The following is a 17,518-nucleotide window of genomic DNA, read 5'->3' as shown; positions in this document are numbered from 1 at the left end:
ACTGAATAATGTTCATTCAATGGATGTTCCTTTTTTTTGTCTGGATGTACCTTTCCAGTACCACTGCACCAATAATTGGAAATGATAGCAGCTGAGCCACTCATCTGCATCATTAAACACGCCTACGGTTTGCTTATACCCAGTCTGGCTGTTGCACAACGCGGCCCCTGCAAATGGGCCATATAACCTGATGCTAGTCCAGTAGACATGACGCGAATTAATTAAATAGGCTTGTTTGCACTCGATTTTAAGACATACATAATAAATACAGTTCGTGCAGGCATTATGGTGAATAGAGGGAATATGAATTCACCTAACAATTAATAGAGCATATCTACTAACGTTTTGTGAAGAAGAATTTCACGTACAAATGAGCTCATTGCACGCACTGTGACAAACCGCACTCACACCAACGCATTGAAGAAACACGCTTAGGTATGTTGATGGCTAATCGAACGAATATCATTGCAAGTTATTGTTTGCATATCTGAATTCATTAACGTATGTCATGTTACACCACATAAAGAAGCATGTTTGATCGCTCGATTCACAGACGTGTCGTACTGCGTGCATATCAAAAGCGCTGCTGGTTGATGACGAAGAAATTGATTACGCCAAATAAATTGCACGTGAAAGGCAGAGACAAAGAACTTTCACGTTTTAAGAAAGTAATGCAAGTTGCACTTTTTTTCAGCCAAGGACAAGCTTGAAGAATTGGCGTGAGGACTGAAGCTCTCGGAAGTGCAGTTGCCAACAAAGAGTAGTTGCGAAAAATTGCTGTCTTCAAGAAACACAGAACTAGACGAGCCGATTTTGCCTATTTTTTCCTCTGCCCCGTTCATCTATTCCTTGCACGCAAACAAATCAAAGTTCGGTGCTCTAAAACACGGCCTTCCGTCCGTATATCATCTGTCAAGGGTGTAGTAGTGAAATCTATTTATTTCTCTGGCACAAAGTTTGTTTCGCTCTGTACCCCAAGACAATCTGAAAATTTACATTTTCATGCAGTGTACAGTAAGGAACTCCGGCAATAGGTGGTGCTTTTTCTCGTACATAAATGAAACAGTTTTTCGTGTTCATTTAGAATTTAAAAGTACGTATAAGCCCCACACACCACATGCGAAGGATAGGCGGCACTTGTCTAGTTCATTCGACTTGTTATTCTCTCTGACCACATCCTGCTAAGACGCTACTTTTTCTAAATTCAGCGCAAGATATTTCGGTATGACGTAACACAGCGCCGGCATTTTCAACACACCCGGCCCACTTTGGTGAATTCAGGTTCGACAGCGCCTGCATCAGGGTCTTCACTTGCTCTTACTGATATCTCAAGTGACGTGTGTGTGTGTGTACGTGTGTGTGAGTGTGTGTGTGTGTGTGTGTGTGTGTGTGTGTGTGTGTGTGTGTGTGTGTGTGTGTGTGTGTGTGTGTGTGTGTGAGTAGTCAATAATTAAAAATAACAGAAACAGCATGTTATTAATTATTTGCTTCAATATAACTATTTAGGTACTGCGAAGTGTTTGTTCGTTGGCATATATATGGCGCAAAGACAGGTGACTGAATTCCAAAGCATTAATAGAAATATCTGTACTGTGCAAAAAAAAAGAAACCCTGTTTTCAGGCGCCACAGAAAAGTGTACCCTTGGCTTGTTGCGTCCATGCCCTGATTTTGTTTGCAATGGCGCATCATAGTAATAAGTAGCGTGACCATGCCAAAGTTGCATCCTCTGGTCTGTGAAATCATAGACCACAAGAGGAATCAATACGTAAGCACATCTCGTTTATACAAACAATGTTCGTACACACGGAGTCACCTCCGTTCGGCCGGCTGGCACTGTATACCGCCCCGACTGACACCAGGCCAGCAATGCAACGCGCCAAAGCCACATGTCGGTAGCTTCGCGATATCTCGATTGCATCTCTAAGTTGAACTCGAAAACACCTCCGAGCATTCTAGACTTTCTGAGTTGGTTCACAAACACAGAGAGAGAGCGACTTAAAGAAAGGCAGGGAGGTTAACTAGATGACGTACTAGCTTGAAACCACGCAATAAATGAAGCAGCCAAGTGGGTTCAGGGGCACGTTTCAGGGGGTTCGATTTAGACAAGTCTAATATAAATTCTGCCGCCAGAAAGCTCTCGGGGGCTCGAGAACAATAGGCGGAATGAATCATAATTAGAAATCACTTTTAAAATGTGTTGGATTTCAGGCCATCACACACCTATATTGGTCCAAAAAGTTAACCACTGTATTTGAATATTGTGTTGTTCTACTTTAGCAGTCAAGTCGTGTCTTAAAAATAAGAATGCTAAGTAAAGCAAAACACACTCCTCCTCTTCAAAGAATTCTAACTCACCACGATACTGAGGGTATTACAAGAAGACAAGCTTGGCAATGTAAATTCTGTGTGATTCCTTATGTCGCTGTTTTGAAAGGTACAGGTGCTGGATAAAATATTTTCGTGAAATAGTGCTTCTGAACAATTCTATTCAGCTAAACGGTACACATTCTCTGCCAATTCCCATCAGTATGCCATTGACTAGACTTTCACGAAGCTTATCACAGTAATCTGTGAAATGATCGAAGATGATACTAATCACCGATAGCTCGAGTCATCATCTCCCCTTAGGAATCGCAACGTTTTTTTAAGCACAAGGGTGAGCCAGTGCCGTCGACAAAATCTCGGTGGGTATGCGCCTATGAAACGAGGCCAAGCAGCTAATAGCATAAAATTAGCCTTGTATTGTATACTCTGGTGGGGAAGAACACAGATTTGAGGGTGAAAGGAAGAAAAAAAGGAGGGGAGAGGGTAAGGCATGACATCACCTTGTAGAGCATAGCATAGTAAAGGATGCGAGAGAGTGGTGAGGATGAGGAAGAGGGACGTGGGGGTAACGAGGAGAAAAAGAGAGTGGGCACATAAATAGAGGAAGAAATAAAAGAGAAGAGAAAAAGCATGTGTGCAGAAAGGTAAAGGAAGAAAAATGAAAAAAAGAAAGATTGAAAAATTAAAGATACATGTAGAAATAACTCAATCTACTTTCTACAGGTGGGGGCGCTTGCTTGCCAGCCCCGCTGTTCGGTGCGAAACACTTCAGGGGCTAGGCTTTTCGGCATGTTCTTTTGTTATTGCACTCGCTCGCTGGATTTGATTGATTGATATGTGGGGTTTAACGTCCCAAAACCACTATATGATTATGAGAGACGCCGTAGTGGAGGGCTCCGGAAATTTAGACCACCTGGGGTTCTTTAACGTGCACCCAAATCTGAGCACACGGGCCTACAACATTTCCGCCTCCATCAGAAATGCAGCCGCCGCAGCCGGGATTCGAACCCGCGCCCTGCGGGTCAGCAGCCGAGTACCTTAGCCACTAGACCACTACGGCGGGGCGCTCGCTGGATTTCATGCCAACCGGTTGTGCCCCTGCGATCTCCGACGACAGCGCAGCTCCGGCCGACTGGCTCGCCCTACGCCATCTCCTGACGCTGACAAGAGCTCTCGCTGAGTGGTGCCCCGTCCTCGGACTCTTGCGACCGTGTCCATCTTTCCTATCTTCTCCTTACTTCCGTATGTGGCTGGCCCTGCCCCTCTCTTTACCTCTATACCTTTAATTCTCCCCTTTCCTTTTAATTCCTCCTTACTCTCATCTCTCGTGAGCTACTGTTGAGGTGACTTCCCTCTTTGAGACAGTTATAGGGCTCACTTTAATCTTCTTTTCATTTAAGAATTACCTTCCCCCTTTCGTTATGGTGTGCCACGTAGTCATGGTGCATCATAAAAAACAGGTATACAAAAAAAGGGTATATTGCACTACTTGTTCCCGGTAAGAAGAAGAAGGAGTGGAAAAAGCACCTTAGCATAGGCCGCTTCCCGACGCAGTATGCTGTCGACGTTAGTGGCACGGTAATTTCCTTGTGACTGTTCTGAGGAGATATGGTGTCATGACACTAAACTAAAGCAATCATTACTTTATGAAGTCGATTCGCGAAGGAAATTCCCAATAGCGGCAAATCTCTCACGACACAAAGTTGTTATTTCGGAGACTTCGACTGGAAGTAGCAGACACAAACTGCTTCATGCATAGAATACTTCTATTCAACGCACCGGAATCTGACTTTGGGGACGAAGATGAGAATGCTTGGCATATTTTTTTGAAGTGCGTAAAGTACGCAAACGAAAGAAAAAAATTAAAGAAGAAATAAGCAAGTTTTGAAAGGTGCCCCCTAACATTACCGACATTACTTTGAGCATTGTCTGAAAAGCATCTTCAGAGAGGGTGAACATCTTCCTGAAAAACTCAAACTCAGTGGACACCGGACTGGATAAGCTAGTATATACGTAATTATGTGTTAGCTCATATACCCCAGGCCGAACTAGAATGGTTCGCGCACGCAGCACTTTATTGCAACGTGAACTGCTGCAAACTGTACAATACGCTTTGGTCTTAACTTGTTTCAATGTTCTATATGGCTCTCTTTACAGCTCATTCTTTAAATTAGATAACCTTCTAAATGCGAAACATTTCTCAAAGAACTTCAGCCAGTTGAACCATATCTATCTATCTATCTATCTATCTATCTATCTATCTATCTATCTATCTATCTATCTATCTATCTATCTATCTATCTATCTATCTATCTATCTATCTATCTATCCGCCTACGAATTTGAGTTCTTTAGCGTTTGGATAATGGGATCTATACGACAATTGGTATGGCATAACATGACTATATAACGAACATAAATGTCCATCCATAACATTGAAAGGTTGACATGTCATGATTGTCATGGTTTACATGTCATGGTTTTGCTGCTCCTGTGGTGGTTTCGTTCGAATGACATAACGAAAAAGTGGTATGGTATGACGTGACTGCATTGCGAACATAAGTGACAGGCCCTCCCGTAGAAATCATGATATTCATGCCATAAAAGTCGTAACTACAAGCCCGCTCATGGTGCCCTCACGATCGTTTCACTATCTTCACATACACCAAGTTTGGTATTACGTGACGTGAATGAATGAAGAAGGTATATGACTGGAGCAAACGTGATAATCATGCCATGCGTGTCACGTAAAAACATGGTTACATGCCAAACTCATAATGTACTTGCGGTTGTTTCGCCAGCTTCTTATATATAAATTCGGTATTACGTCAGATGAATGAATAATGAATGTATATGCTGGTGCGAACATTACAATCATGAAAAGCATGTCATGTAAGAACATTACTACTTGCCACGCTCATGATGCGCTCGCGGTCGTTTCGCTGGCTTCACGTACACGAAATTTTGTATTACGTGACGTGAATGAATGAAGATGGTATGTGACTGTTGCAAACATAATAATCACGACATGCGTGTGATGTAAGAACATGACTACATGCCATGTTCAAGATGCGCTCGCGGTCATTCCGCTAGCTTCATATATACCGAATTTGGTATTACGTGACATGAATGAATGACGAAGGTTTAGGACTCATGACATGCGTGTCATGTGAGAACCTGGCTACATGCCACGCCCATGAGGCGCTCGCGGCCACATTGCCAGCTTCACATATACCGAATTTGGCGTTACCTTACATGTGTGAATGACGATGGTGTATGACTCGTGGAAACTTTATAATTAAGGCAATCGTGTCACGCAAAACATGAATACATGCTGCACTCGTAGCGTGCTCGCGGCTGTTTTACTACCTTAACATATACCAAAGTTAGTATATTGTGATGTGAATGGGCAACTGAGCAAAAACGTCTGGTGCAAACATAAAAATTATGACATGGAAGTCATGTACGACATAATTTACGTCTGCCTCGGAATGTTATGTCGATTTTATTGCACAATTCAACCTTCCTCATTCGTGCTTCACATCTCATCGATTCCCACTGTAAGTGGTATATACCATTTTTTTCTTGTCTGCAAAACTTGTAGAAAACTTTGACCTCTTAAGATCTATACAGCTATTACAGAACAGAACAAAAGCCATCCCTACGTGTCTAGTTTGACGCTTAGCCCTACTAGTGCCCTATCAGAGAAACCTCTCCCGTGACACTGCTTGGTTCACACCTCTCCAGTTCCTATTATGATTTTGTGGGCGTGCAGCGGCTTTAACTATTATTTAGTATTTACCCAAGGTGTCGAATGTAATACTTAGTAACGAGCATTAAATGAAGTGTAACGTACGTCAGCCTCCAGGCTTGTCCATAGGACCATTCATAACTGCATTGATCCAAAATGATTAGGAAAGTAAAGTGACATGGCTTATGGAAATTCTACTTACCATTGAGAACGGTTCGAGGAGTACTTGCGGTTGCGGGAGTCGTGGGGCTCACTGAAAGTGAGAGCAGAAACGATTGCTGACCTAGTTTACACCCTTTATTCGGAAGCATAGAACTGTGCTGCAGTTTTCTGCTCTATAGTGCGGCGTTACTGCCACAACTAAATGCGTGGATTAAGTTAACTGTAGTGAAGAGGACTGCCCAATATGGTTTTCCTTCCTTCACAACAAAGTTATTTACAGTCATTTTATAGGAATATGATACTTTACTGGCCATCACGAGCAGTAAATACTTTGAGACCTCCTAGGGCACTGTGGGGCCTAATTTAAAAGACACTATTTTCTAAAATGTGTGCTATGTAGACGTTTGAAAGGGGCCATTTGGTCGAGTTGTAAACTGGGTGCTATATTTAAACAAGGCATTTGAATGGAAGGGATACTTGCTTTTCATATACCTCAATGTGACTAAATAAATAACTAACATCTACAGATGTGACGTAGTACCTAGCTGAGTTACTGCTCATTCAAACACCGATGAAGACAAGATACAATTAATTAAACATTAAAGCACATGTATAATCTACATACACCGACTCGGATCACCTAAGCTATAAAGGCCAAGCAAATTCTGTTCTAAGAAATGAGACAAGCTCTAGCGTGCACTCCAGGGACAAACTGCGGAGAGGAGAGCCACAATAATTAGTACAAGTCATTACTTACTGTAAACTGCCCTGATGATGTGCTCATTTATCAGGCGTGCGCAATCACTCTCCACATCATTACGAGGTGCACTTAGCAAACTCACTTGAGCCTCGCAGTGAACCAGAAGTCTGGGCTGGAAATTGCGATTGACGCCCCGTTTCTACAGTTAAAAGTAAGATCCGTGGCCATACACAACCTCGTTCGCAGTTACTCTTCCCCTCGCATGCAAGCAGGTGACAACTCCGGCTGCACCTAGCCTTCTAAAGGTCCTTAAAGATAGACCGATAATAGCACACTTGGGCAGTGCACGTGAACGAAATCGCTTCTGGCTGGCAGCAACCTCGTAATGATCGTAGAGCTCTTAATGAAGCACCTGGTCCGGAGTCATCAACGATGTCGTAACATCCCGCCTCCAGAGCCACTATACTTCCTCGTGACCCTTTTTAGCGGACTGGTTGAGCAAGGTGCCAGTTGAAAATGATAACGAACGTTTGACCTCCAGTCTGTTCGATTAATCAAGCAAACTATGACAACACCCCTTGGTTGGTTTGTATGCTTGATTGTTGTTTCTGGGACGTTTCTCAGTAAAAAAAATCTCACAGTGCACTATATACACCTGCTGATAAATGTTTCTATGCCGTGACCCTGCGAATCGCGGAGAGCCAATGTGGCTATTAAAGAGCATTGGGAACACGGAATGGGTTGCGCTTACTACGGTGGTCAGCATGCTGTTCTGCTGAGTTACTGTGTGCATGAGAAAAGAAGACTTGACAATCGAGTTGCAACAACACATCTATCGATTTTTTTCTTAGGTTGTCTTGTCTCTCCGTACACACTGGTACGCAGAGAGTTTAATGAGTGTTGCCGAGTATTGTGAAAGTTTTCATAATCCAATGTTTATTAAACAAAATCTTGAAAAAGAATATGCAAGTTAGAGCGAAATGGAGAAGAAAAACCCTTCGTTTTGAATAAATAGATACAGTTACCTTTGTATTGTTCTTACCTAAATTGTACCGCATGAGTTGAATCGCTTGATTCTCTTCATAACTTTTACACATAGGCGGCCAAAATTATTTCAGAGCCACTTTACGCTTCTTTGATAGCAGCCGTGTGACGCTGACACTCCCTCGTTTGCCAAAGCTAAACACACACTAAAATTATTTCTTTTGAAATATTATTGAGTAAGCTTCTTTCATGAGATATAGATGGGCACTCTGCTCAAATCTTTACTGGTAGATACGCGTACGTTTTTGAAGACTTCACGGAAAGTAAAAGCCGTCAAATGGGTAAAGAACAAAAAAATCTCACTGTGGCAGCTCTGTATGTTTACTTCTATCTTTTGTTTCATTCGCGAATGCACAGCCCTCTTCATTCGCCGGGTACCGTCAGAATCATGGCACTTTGATATGATAAAATGAGGTAAGCGCATCATACTGCTGTTTAGGGATGCAGTAACGTAAACGCGTGTAAGATTTCTGTTTCGAGACATTCAGACAAAATCGTTATTTGATATCGTTGGAAGAATAACATCCGTCTTATTCTTAGTCATGCCTTTATGAAAAACGCCAAGCAACTGGTATAGAGACTCGCTCGAATAGCTTGAAGCAGTAAAAAATGAAGCATTTCACACATGTTGCTTTTGTCCCAGGATGATGCACAATAAATTTTCCCTGGGCTCGAAACAATACATAACAAACTTGCGGTGTGGAGCAGGTAACGTTCCAATATCTTTGAAGTCACTGCATAATAAAAAAATCTACGCATCCCCACAAAGTAAATGATAACGGGTGAGTGAAGTTAGATTCTAAAGTGCATAATGTCTATGTTTAAGTCACCGACTAGTAAAAAAGATGTGTACAAGTTGCTGCTTCACATTGTTCTGGCACAATTATGTTGTTGTTCGTTCACTGTAAACTTTTTCTTTATTCGCATACTCACATATTTGTCAAATATAGCAACAATTTTCTAACCATCATGATAGCGGACATTAAGCGTCGACGACATAGCTTGGTCTCTAAGTCCACAATGTGTACGTCTAATTCGCCGACTGGTATAAAGGATTTGTACTGCTGGGTATTTCATATTGTCCCTTTTGTTTGTTCTTTTAATCTTTTGGTAACGGCGCAGGAGGTTTTTTCACAGCTGTGTAGCTGGTGTTGTGATACTAGTGCGGGCGCCGGTACATCGACGGATGCCGGAAAAGACTAGGCCATAAAGAGCTTCGCCTCTAATTGAGTAGGTTAATGTTCCGCAGCTTTATGTACGCGGAATGTTAGATGCCTATATGCTTAGGTTTACATTTATGTTAAACACTGGGTGGTATAAATTTCTGGGGTCCATGCCTACAGCTTCTGTATTAGCATGTATTAACATGCATACTTATACCAACAAGCCTGATAAACAATCAAGATGACCTTATCGCGCAGATAATATTTTCACACGAGCGCTTCTAAATTTCATCTTCACCGAAATATTTAGCCGCAGAGACAGGGTAACAAGATACAACATTTTGCTGACCCACATTACGCTACAGCCTTCAAGTCATCGCTGCACGTTTATGTATAAAAGAATGATAGTTCATTCCAGTTTGTTCTATCTGTAACGATATCACGTCTTGGTGTAAAATCAATCATGAAATTATATGCAGAACCTCTTTTGAGAGTTATGGCTAATCGCGGCCTTTTTTCTAGCATTCGTCAGTGTTTGAAACGGCCGCCATCCTTAAGGAAACCGCACGTGCGACCACTCAAAAGCATGCCTGGCAAGAAACTTTCACAAACTCTAAATATTTCTGATGCGAAGTGCGCCATGTTGTTTTTACAAGTCCTTAAGAGTACGTTTATGTCATCTGCACAAAGTTCATTTAGGCGTTACTTGAACATGGTCACCTTTTAAATTTGTTTTGCACCGTGGGTAGAACGCTTTAATGCGGTTCGGATATATTCGAACAATGCAAGCGCGGGATGGCAGCACAGTGGCTAGACACTTGCCTTCGAAGCGTGAGCGTCTGGGTTTGAAACCCAGCTCTGCCGGGAAATTCATTTCACACATGTTGTTTTTTTAGTGATCATCGTTTTAGGTGACAGCGTGGTGGAGAAAAGCTTACGCATCTAAAAGAAAGTCGAACAAAATACGGTCAGATTCGGTACGAAATAATACTGCTGTATAAGTGACACGTAGTCTGCGAAGCGATGGCAAGTGAGAGTAATTATACAGAAAAGATCCTAATCAACTACAGCTCTATATTATGCAGGTTGAAGAGCAGAGCAACATCCACCTCGTCAATGACACCTCTACTTTTGTGTGAATCACAGAATTGTAATTCAGTGCAATTGCAATCATTCGGAGTTCCTGTCATAGAATAAAGTAAGAGTCTTTGAGAAGCACTGCCACCCGTGCACGTGTCAAGATGACTCTCATTTGTCATCGGTATAATGGATGTTTGAAGACTCGAAGCACCACATACAGAAGCCCGGAAAAGTACCCACGCAGCGAGAAAATATACGAAAATACTTTGGTCACTTTTTTTCCAGCGCAATTATCAAAATACATTCGCTTCAACGGTATCAGGAAGTTATTTTCCTAGCCAAACCTTGCTCTCAACTAATTTTAGTAGAGATCATCATGAATTACTACGTCCCGCATGAGGAACATCTATGGTAGTAATATCTCTTTTTTCGGCCATAAGTGAATGATGTTTTGCTTTCTATTTATCACTTCATGATGGTATGATAAACATGCCGTCATGAAAGGGATGTTCGCGCAAGTGCGACTCATTTAGTGGATGCAAACGAAGCAACTTTGCACTTCACCATACGGTTTGCGAGAACATTAATTGCCGCGCATGTGTGGTTGAATATGTGTGTATAGCACTCTGAAACGCGGTTCCCAAAACACAGCGCAGTTTATTAATGCATCTCCGCCACTGTTCCAACTACCTCTTTCATCCTTAGCAGACTACTCACTACTAGCCTATGTCCCAAGTGTGTCGTGCCAGAAGAAGAAAAAAAGTATGCCACAGATAGGCCCCCCTGCAGACAAGTGGTCGTGGGCACTTGAAGAAAAAAAATGATCAGATGGAGCTTGTCAGGATGGGTGCCAGCTTGATCCTTTCAATGCTGACTTTGCATGAGGATCCGCAGACGCTGGACGAAAGAAGATGGATCCGAAACACTCTGCGTAGTAACGGGGCTGACGAGGTCACCAGGCAAACGGAGTGTGCAGCCATAAACCATCTTAGCTACAGAGCAGGCCAGTTCTGGCCGAAGTGTTGAACGCAGGCCGAGAAGCACGATGGGGAGGTGTGACACCCAATCTTCGGCGTAAGGCTGCGAGGCGAGTGCTGCTTTTAGATGACGGCGGAGTCTCTCCACTAAGCCATTTGATGCTGGACGGTACGCAGTTGTGCGAATACACGCACAACCAAGTAGAGATGTGACAAAGTTGAAAAGCGCTGACTCAAACTGTCTGCCTCGATCAGTACACCGTAACGGCTAATCCGGGTAGCAAGAAAGGTACGGTTGGTTGATGGTACATCGAAACGGCTAATCCAGGTAGCAAGAAAGGTACGAGCAACTGTTTCTGCCGTGATGTCAGGCATTAAAGCTGCTTCAGGCCACCTAGTGTACCTGTCAATACACGTAAGCAAATACGTATTTCTTGACATGGAGGCAATGGCCCGACAATATCCAAATTAATGTTGTCGAAACGTGCATCAGGGAGAAGGAGTTTTCCCCGTGGAGGCTTGGTGTGCCGTTGCACCTTGATACGCTGACATGCTCTGCAAGTGTGAACCCAGTCACGAATGTTAGCGCATATGCGCGGCCAGGCATAGCGTTCAGTGACCAGATGTTGCATAGCTCTTACGCATGGATGGCAGATGGAGTGGAGGGTGTCAAAAACAGCACGACGAAGCTGTGAAGGAACATAGATACGAGTGCATTTGTGTGAAACATCGCACCAGAGCGTAACGTCGTCGTCGGGAAAGTTGACTTGTTCCAGTCGGAGGGAAGTAGACGATCGGAATTGTGGAAGCTCATCGTCTAATGCCTGTGCCTCCGCGAGCGAGGACAATGAAAGGTCGGTGGTGCCCGTCGTGGCATTGATGGTAATACGACTGAGAGCGTCCACTGCACTGTTAAAGCTGCCTTTTACATAACGTATGTCTGTGGTGAATTCGGCAATGAAAGCAAGGTGTCGAAGTTCTCTAGGAGTGTGCGTGGCACTGCAGGAACGTAAAGCCGAAACAAGTGGCTTGTGGTCAGTAAGAATGGCAAATTGTCACCCTTAAAGGAAGTACCTGAAGTGCTTCACCACAAGGTAGGCCGCGAGGAGCTCCCATCCGAAAGTACTATATCGGCGCTCAGTGTCGCGTAACTTGCGGGAAAAGAAGGAAATTGGAGCCCATGCACAATTTATCCATTGATGAAGAGCGGCCCCAACTGCTTCTAAAGAAGCGTTCACCATGAGGCTAGTGGGAGCAGTTGGTGTAGGGTGGTGCAGGAGGGTGGCCTGGGCGAGCTTGGTCTTAACGGCAGCAAAAGCTTGATCCGCGACCGTGTCCCAGGGAAGTGCGGCTGACTCGGCTTGCGAAGCCGAGAGTAGTGCTTCCAGAGGCTGCAGCAGCGTAGAACATGTAGGGATGAAGCGGCGATAAAAATTGAGGAGTCCGAGAAAACGTCGTAGACTGCGTATGAACGTGGGAGGCGGGTACTCGAGGATAGCTTGAAATTTGTCGGGTAGAGGAATGACGCCATTTTTAATGATCTGATGTCCGAGGAATGCTATCTCCGAGGCTTTAAACTGACACTTTTCTACATTGATGGCAAGCTCATAATCACGCAGTCGAGTGAAAAGCTGACGTAGATCTGCCTTGTGCGTTTCAGCGTCCTTTCTGGCAACGAGAAGATCGTCGATATAGGCGAAACAAAGTGGCAAGCCTCTTTTGACTTCGTCTATAAAATGCTGAAATGTCTGAGCTGCGTTTCTCAAACCGAAAGGCATTCGTAAATACTCATATAGCCCAAATGGGATAATTATTGCAGTTTTGGGAATGTCAGAAGGCTCAACGGGGATCTGGTGATAAGCTTTCACAAGATCAATCTTCGAGTATACAGTTGCGCCAGTTAAAAAGGCAGTACAGTCCTTAATATTGGGTAACGGGTATCGATCTGGAACAGTGAGTGCATTGAGAGCCCGATAATCACCACAGGACCGCCAGTCATTGTTCTTCTTGGGAACCATGTGTAGCGCTGACGACCATGAGCTTGATGACGGACCAATGATTTGCAACTGTAACATATGCTCAAACTCGTTGCGAGCAATTCGAAGTTTATCAGGGCTAAGTCGGCGAGGGCGGCAGTGAACCGGTGGGCCTGTGGTAACGATGCAGTGGGTTACAGTGTGCTTGGGGGTCTTATCCATGGGAGACTGCGTTGTAATCTCCGGAAACTCGTTGAGCAGAGCTGTATATGGTGACGTGGGTGGTTTCATGAAAGTGGGGTTTAGGGCCGTAGTGCGTGACAGAAAACCATTGACCGATAAGCCGGTATAGCTATCCACTAGGCGACAGCGGTTCATATCCACGAGCAGATGAAAATGCCTTAAGAAATCGGCGCCTAAGATTGCTTAGCGTACGTCTGCTATCCAAAATAACCACTGCAGTTTCCTCTTAAGACTGAGATCAAGGGTCAGAGGCTCTGTCCGTAAGTTGCGATGACCGAAGAATTGATCGCTTGTAAAGGAGTTGACTTCTCGCGAAGACGCTGGTCAGTTTTGGACGCTGGAATTATGCTGACTTCTGCTCCAGTGTTCACCAGCAAGCGCAGACCTGTGGTTCTGTCGGTGATGTGGAAGAGGCGGCTTGATACTTGGCCTTGATCGCCCGCCGCTGTTATTGACGATCAGCCGGAGCGTTTCCCATGCGCCATGAGCAAGGTGGCGCACATCTGCGAGCCGCAGCACGAAAACGCCGGTGATAATAGCATTTGTTCTGCGGTGAAAAGCAGTGCTCAGGCTGGTAGAGGGGCCGTTGCGGAGCAGCCGACGTTAGAGATAGTCGATGTGGACGAGGCTGGTCATTTAAGTTGCGAATGCTCAGAAATTGCAGACGCAAGTTGGTGACTTCAGCTGCGAGATCTTTTACCGTTTCTCGAAGGGAATCTGCTTCGGAAATCAGAGAGGTGTGGGCAGCGTTTGTGACTGCCGAAGCAATGTCCATCATGTCATCGGCCATTTCTGCCAGCTTCGACAGCGGCTGATCTTGAGCTGGGACAGGAGCCATTCGCATGGTAGGTGGAAGACGCTGTAGAAACAACTCATGTAGTATGGATGTTTCCGAGCCGTCCGGCTGGTCCCCAAGCACATGCTGCAGGTGGCGTAGAAACTGTGTGGGATGGTGGTCCCCGAGCTCTTCGTTGCACAGAAGTTGCTGAAGGCGCCGATGCTTAGGCGGAACGAGTCGGTGAAGAAGAGCCTGTTTGACTGTCGTATATGGAGTGTCACCAGGCGGGCCCACGAGGATGTCGCGTATTTTGGCTATCCTATTGCGGCAACGCTTCAACGAGGAGCTCATGCTTGCAAAATTCTGACGTGATGCGATGAATGTGGAACTTGTTCTCCACTTTCATGAACCATAAGGAGGGATCGGCAAGCCACAGCTGTGGTAGCGTCATGGTAGTAGTACCTCCAACAACACCCGAAGAGGGTACATGGCCGGGTGCAGTGGCAGCGGTACCAGGGCTGAGGCTGTCGAGATGCTCACGCTGCTCCATGGAAGGTCGCGTTCGTAGTCCGGGTCATCAATAAATATAGCATTCTGAAACGCGGTTCCGAAAACACAGCGCGGTTTATTAATGCATCTCCGCCATTGTTCAAGCTACCTCTTCTATCCTTAGCAGACTACCAACTACTAGATTATGTCCCAAAGTGTGTCGTGTCAGAAGAAGAAGAAAAGTATGCCACATCTGCATTGTTCACTGAGCATGAACTGTAACCCTGAACAATGAGCCAACATTGTTGAGTAACGTACAAACCCAAAGAAAAAGAATGCATTATAACGGTACACTGCAATTGCATGACTGAAGGGCTGCGTGCAGTTTTCCTTCATTTCTACCTGGGCGACTAACGTTTCCCGAGATAGCCGTAGTTTGTCACGAAGTGCGTGCAACTGAAACTGCGCAAGCGATGAAATGAACGTATAGCTTCATATTGCCACTAGCTTATTTATAATGATAGGTAGCGAGCCTATTCAGTGACACTTAAGGTATGAAGTTTCTTGAACAGAGTTGGAGTTACACAGCAGAGGTGCAAGAGTTTATGCTTCGCACGACAAGTGGAGGAACAAGAGGATAGTGACAGATAGTACTGTAAATATGGCCGAAACAGTATATTCACATCAGATTCAGTATATAAAGTTTATAACGAAGGTTGCTGAAGGGAGCGGCACCGTCCGCGGCACTTAGGTAGTCTGACTACACGAGAATGGCAGATATACAGTACACTTAAATTTACCTAAACTTTATGTGCTTGGCTTCGCCGCCTGTTCCAGCCTTTTCTATTTGTGGTATATAATTGGGAATTTCTAAGGAAAAATATCTACCTACAAAAAGTCAAGCTGTCTCAGCTCGTATAAAAAGTAATTGAGTTTTATCGCAGTTATCAGTCTAATTTGTGTTGAAAATGATCAATGTGAAAAATCACAGCGCCATTTCATGCCGGTGGAAAGAACTTTAGACAAATATGCACTGCCACCCCGACTCTCACCAGCGTTTATTTACCAGCAGGTTTAAGCACGCAACGCAAAGTGCTCAGGGAAACGGCATTCTAAGAAAGGTAATATATGTCGCCGCTTATAGAGATTTTTCGAGAGCCCGAGCAAAGTGTAATTCTCTCACTACATTAGGCACAGAACATGCGAAATTTCTGTGCGCATGATCTCTATACCTCATATGCTTATGGATTATATGAACACCTATATGTTCAAAGCAAAATAAATAGCATTACTAGAGATTGTGGTTCCTAGTGGATAATCAACATGCGCGTACTGCTCAAAATTACGTGTGTGATCTGATTGACGTATGAACAAAATTATTCTTTATGTGATTCAGATAATTAAATTATCTGCGTTAGTATACAGAACTGCTATAATCAGCGAATGATATACGTAGTCCCAATTCTACAACATTTCGTTTTTGCCTTTTTTGAGCGAAGCTCGTGTTAATTCACCCGTGAAGCTGGTGATGATGGCGTTCCATAAAAACACTACTTCTCTACAGCTGGAATAATTAAAATAAGCCATCCGTAAAAGTAAACAAATTTTCTTTGCGAGGCTGGGGTTTGAACCATCGTCCCACCATGTTTGAAAGCAAATGCCTTGAAACTAGGCCATGCACCCATACTTGCTCGATTTGCATTGACCTGAAGTACATGAATGCGTTCTACCGACAATGCACGAAACAATTAGGAAGCAGTGCACTTACCGAAAACTATATGAAATACCTCGTGTGGTCGGAATAAATCCAGTCTGCTAGATAACGCGTAGAATCAATATCAGCAATATTTTTGTTTCTTTTCTTATTCTAAAAGCCCGGAATGCGCATTTATTGGGTGGGAAAAGGGCTCGACAATTCATATAAACATACAAAAGGTGTAATAGAAACAAGAGCGAAAAGAAGAAGGTGGGGAGGTAAACCAGATTATAGAATCTTGTATGCTACCCTGCACTGGTGTTTGGAAATATACCATTAGAAAGAGAGAGATAGAGATAGATAAAAAAACACGGATACGCGTACATGATCACATTGCTCCCAGAGTCGTTCAGATGGGTGTAGCGTTTGGCGGGCCACCCTTTTTCCGTGGCCGCCAGAAAGGAAGAAAGGCAGCCGCTCCATCTTGGGGAGATAAGGGGCAGCATCAAGACGCCCTGCTGTTTCCATGTACTGGGCGCTGCGTGGTGGAAATTACTCCACTGTCGTACGGGTCCGCGCAGAGATGCGACACGTGGCGTCTTCGTGCCCAGGTAAAAGCCACGATGCTGAGCTTCCACCGATTACGGACGTCGGACCACCATGCTGTGCGTCTCCGACTGACGAGCCACCGACGTTAAATCAGTACCAGATGTCCAGGTATGGCCCCTCGGAGGTGCCTTGTCCACGATCTGGGGATCTGGGGAGATGAGACTGTATTCAGCCCTCGCGGGCTGCTTAGTGTGGTTCATAGAGCTTAGGTGGCTGGCGTGAGCGGCGAGATGACAAACACGTTTCATCCCGCTCGCTGGAAGCGAAATTCGCTGGTTGTGTATGTGTGTATGTTTGGGGTGGTGTTGGAATATTGACACTTGTGTGTGCGGCGGAACATGTTATTGAACAGTGCTTTTTGGACCTATTCCCCGATCTAGGGATCAGGGGAGATGAAACTGTTGTTGATTTATTCAGCCCTCGCGGGCTGCTTAGTGTGGTTCACGGAGTTTGTTCAATAGTCAGCCTTTTTCAATGTAGAGCTTCGGGCCAGAGAGCCCGTGCCATGTAAATGATGTAAATAAA

General features: G+C 44.4%; 1 protein-coding gene across 2 annotated transcripts in view; it reads right to left on the bottom strand.

The window, feature by feature from the left end:
- The window catches only part of LOC119161592 (netrin receptor DCC), a 135,375-nt gene that overhangs the window by 31,374 nt on the left and 86,483 nt on the right, over positions 1 to 17,518 (bottom strand). For both annotated transcript variants that reach the window (XM_037414137.2, XM_075878944.1), the window contains exon 5: positions 6,279 to 6,329. In XM_037414137.2, coding sequence (XP_037270034.2) covers positions 6,279 to 6,329 — 51 coding nt within the window. The remainder of the gene's footprint in view (positions 1 to 6,278; positions 6,330 to 17,518) is intronic.

Source organism: Rhipicephalus microplus, chromosome X (genome assembly GCF_043290135.1).
Source record: "Rhipicephalus microplus isolate Deutch F79 chromosome X, USDA_Rmic, whole genome shotgun sequence".
Classification (NCBI taxonomy): domain Eukaryota; kingdom Metazoa; phylum Arthropoda; class Arachnida; order Ixodida; family Ixodidae; genus Rhipicephalus; species Rhipicephalus microplus.
This window is presented reverse-complemented; position numbering and strand designations above follow the sequence as displayed.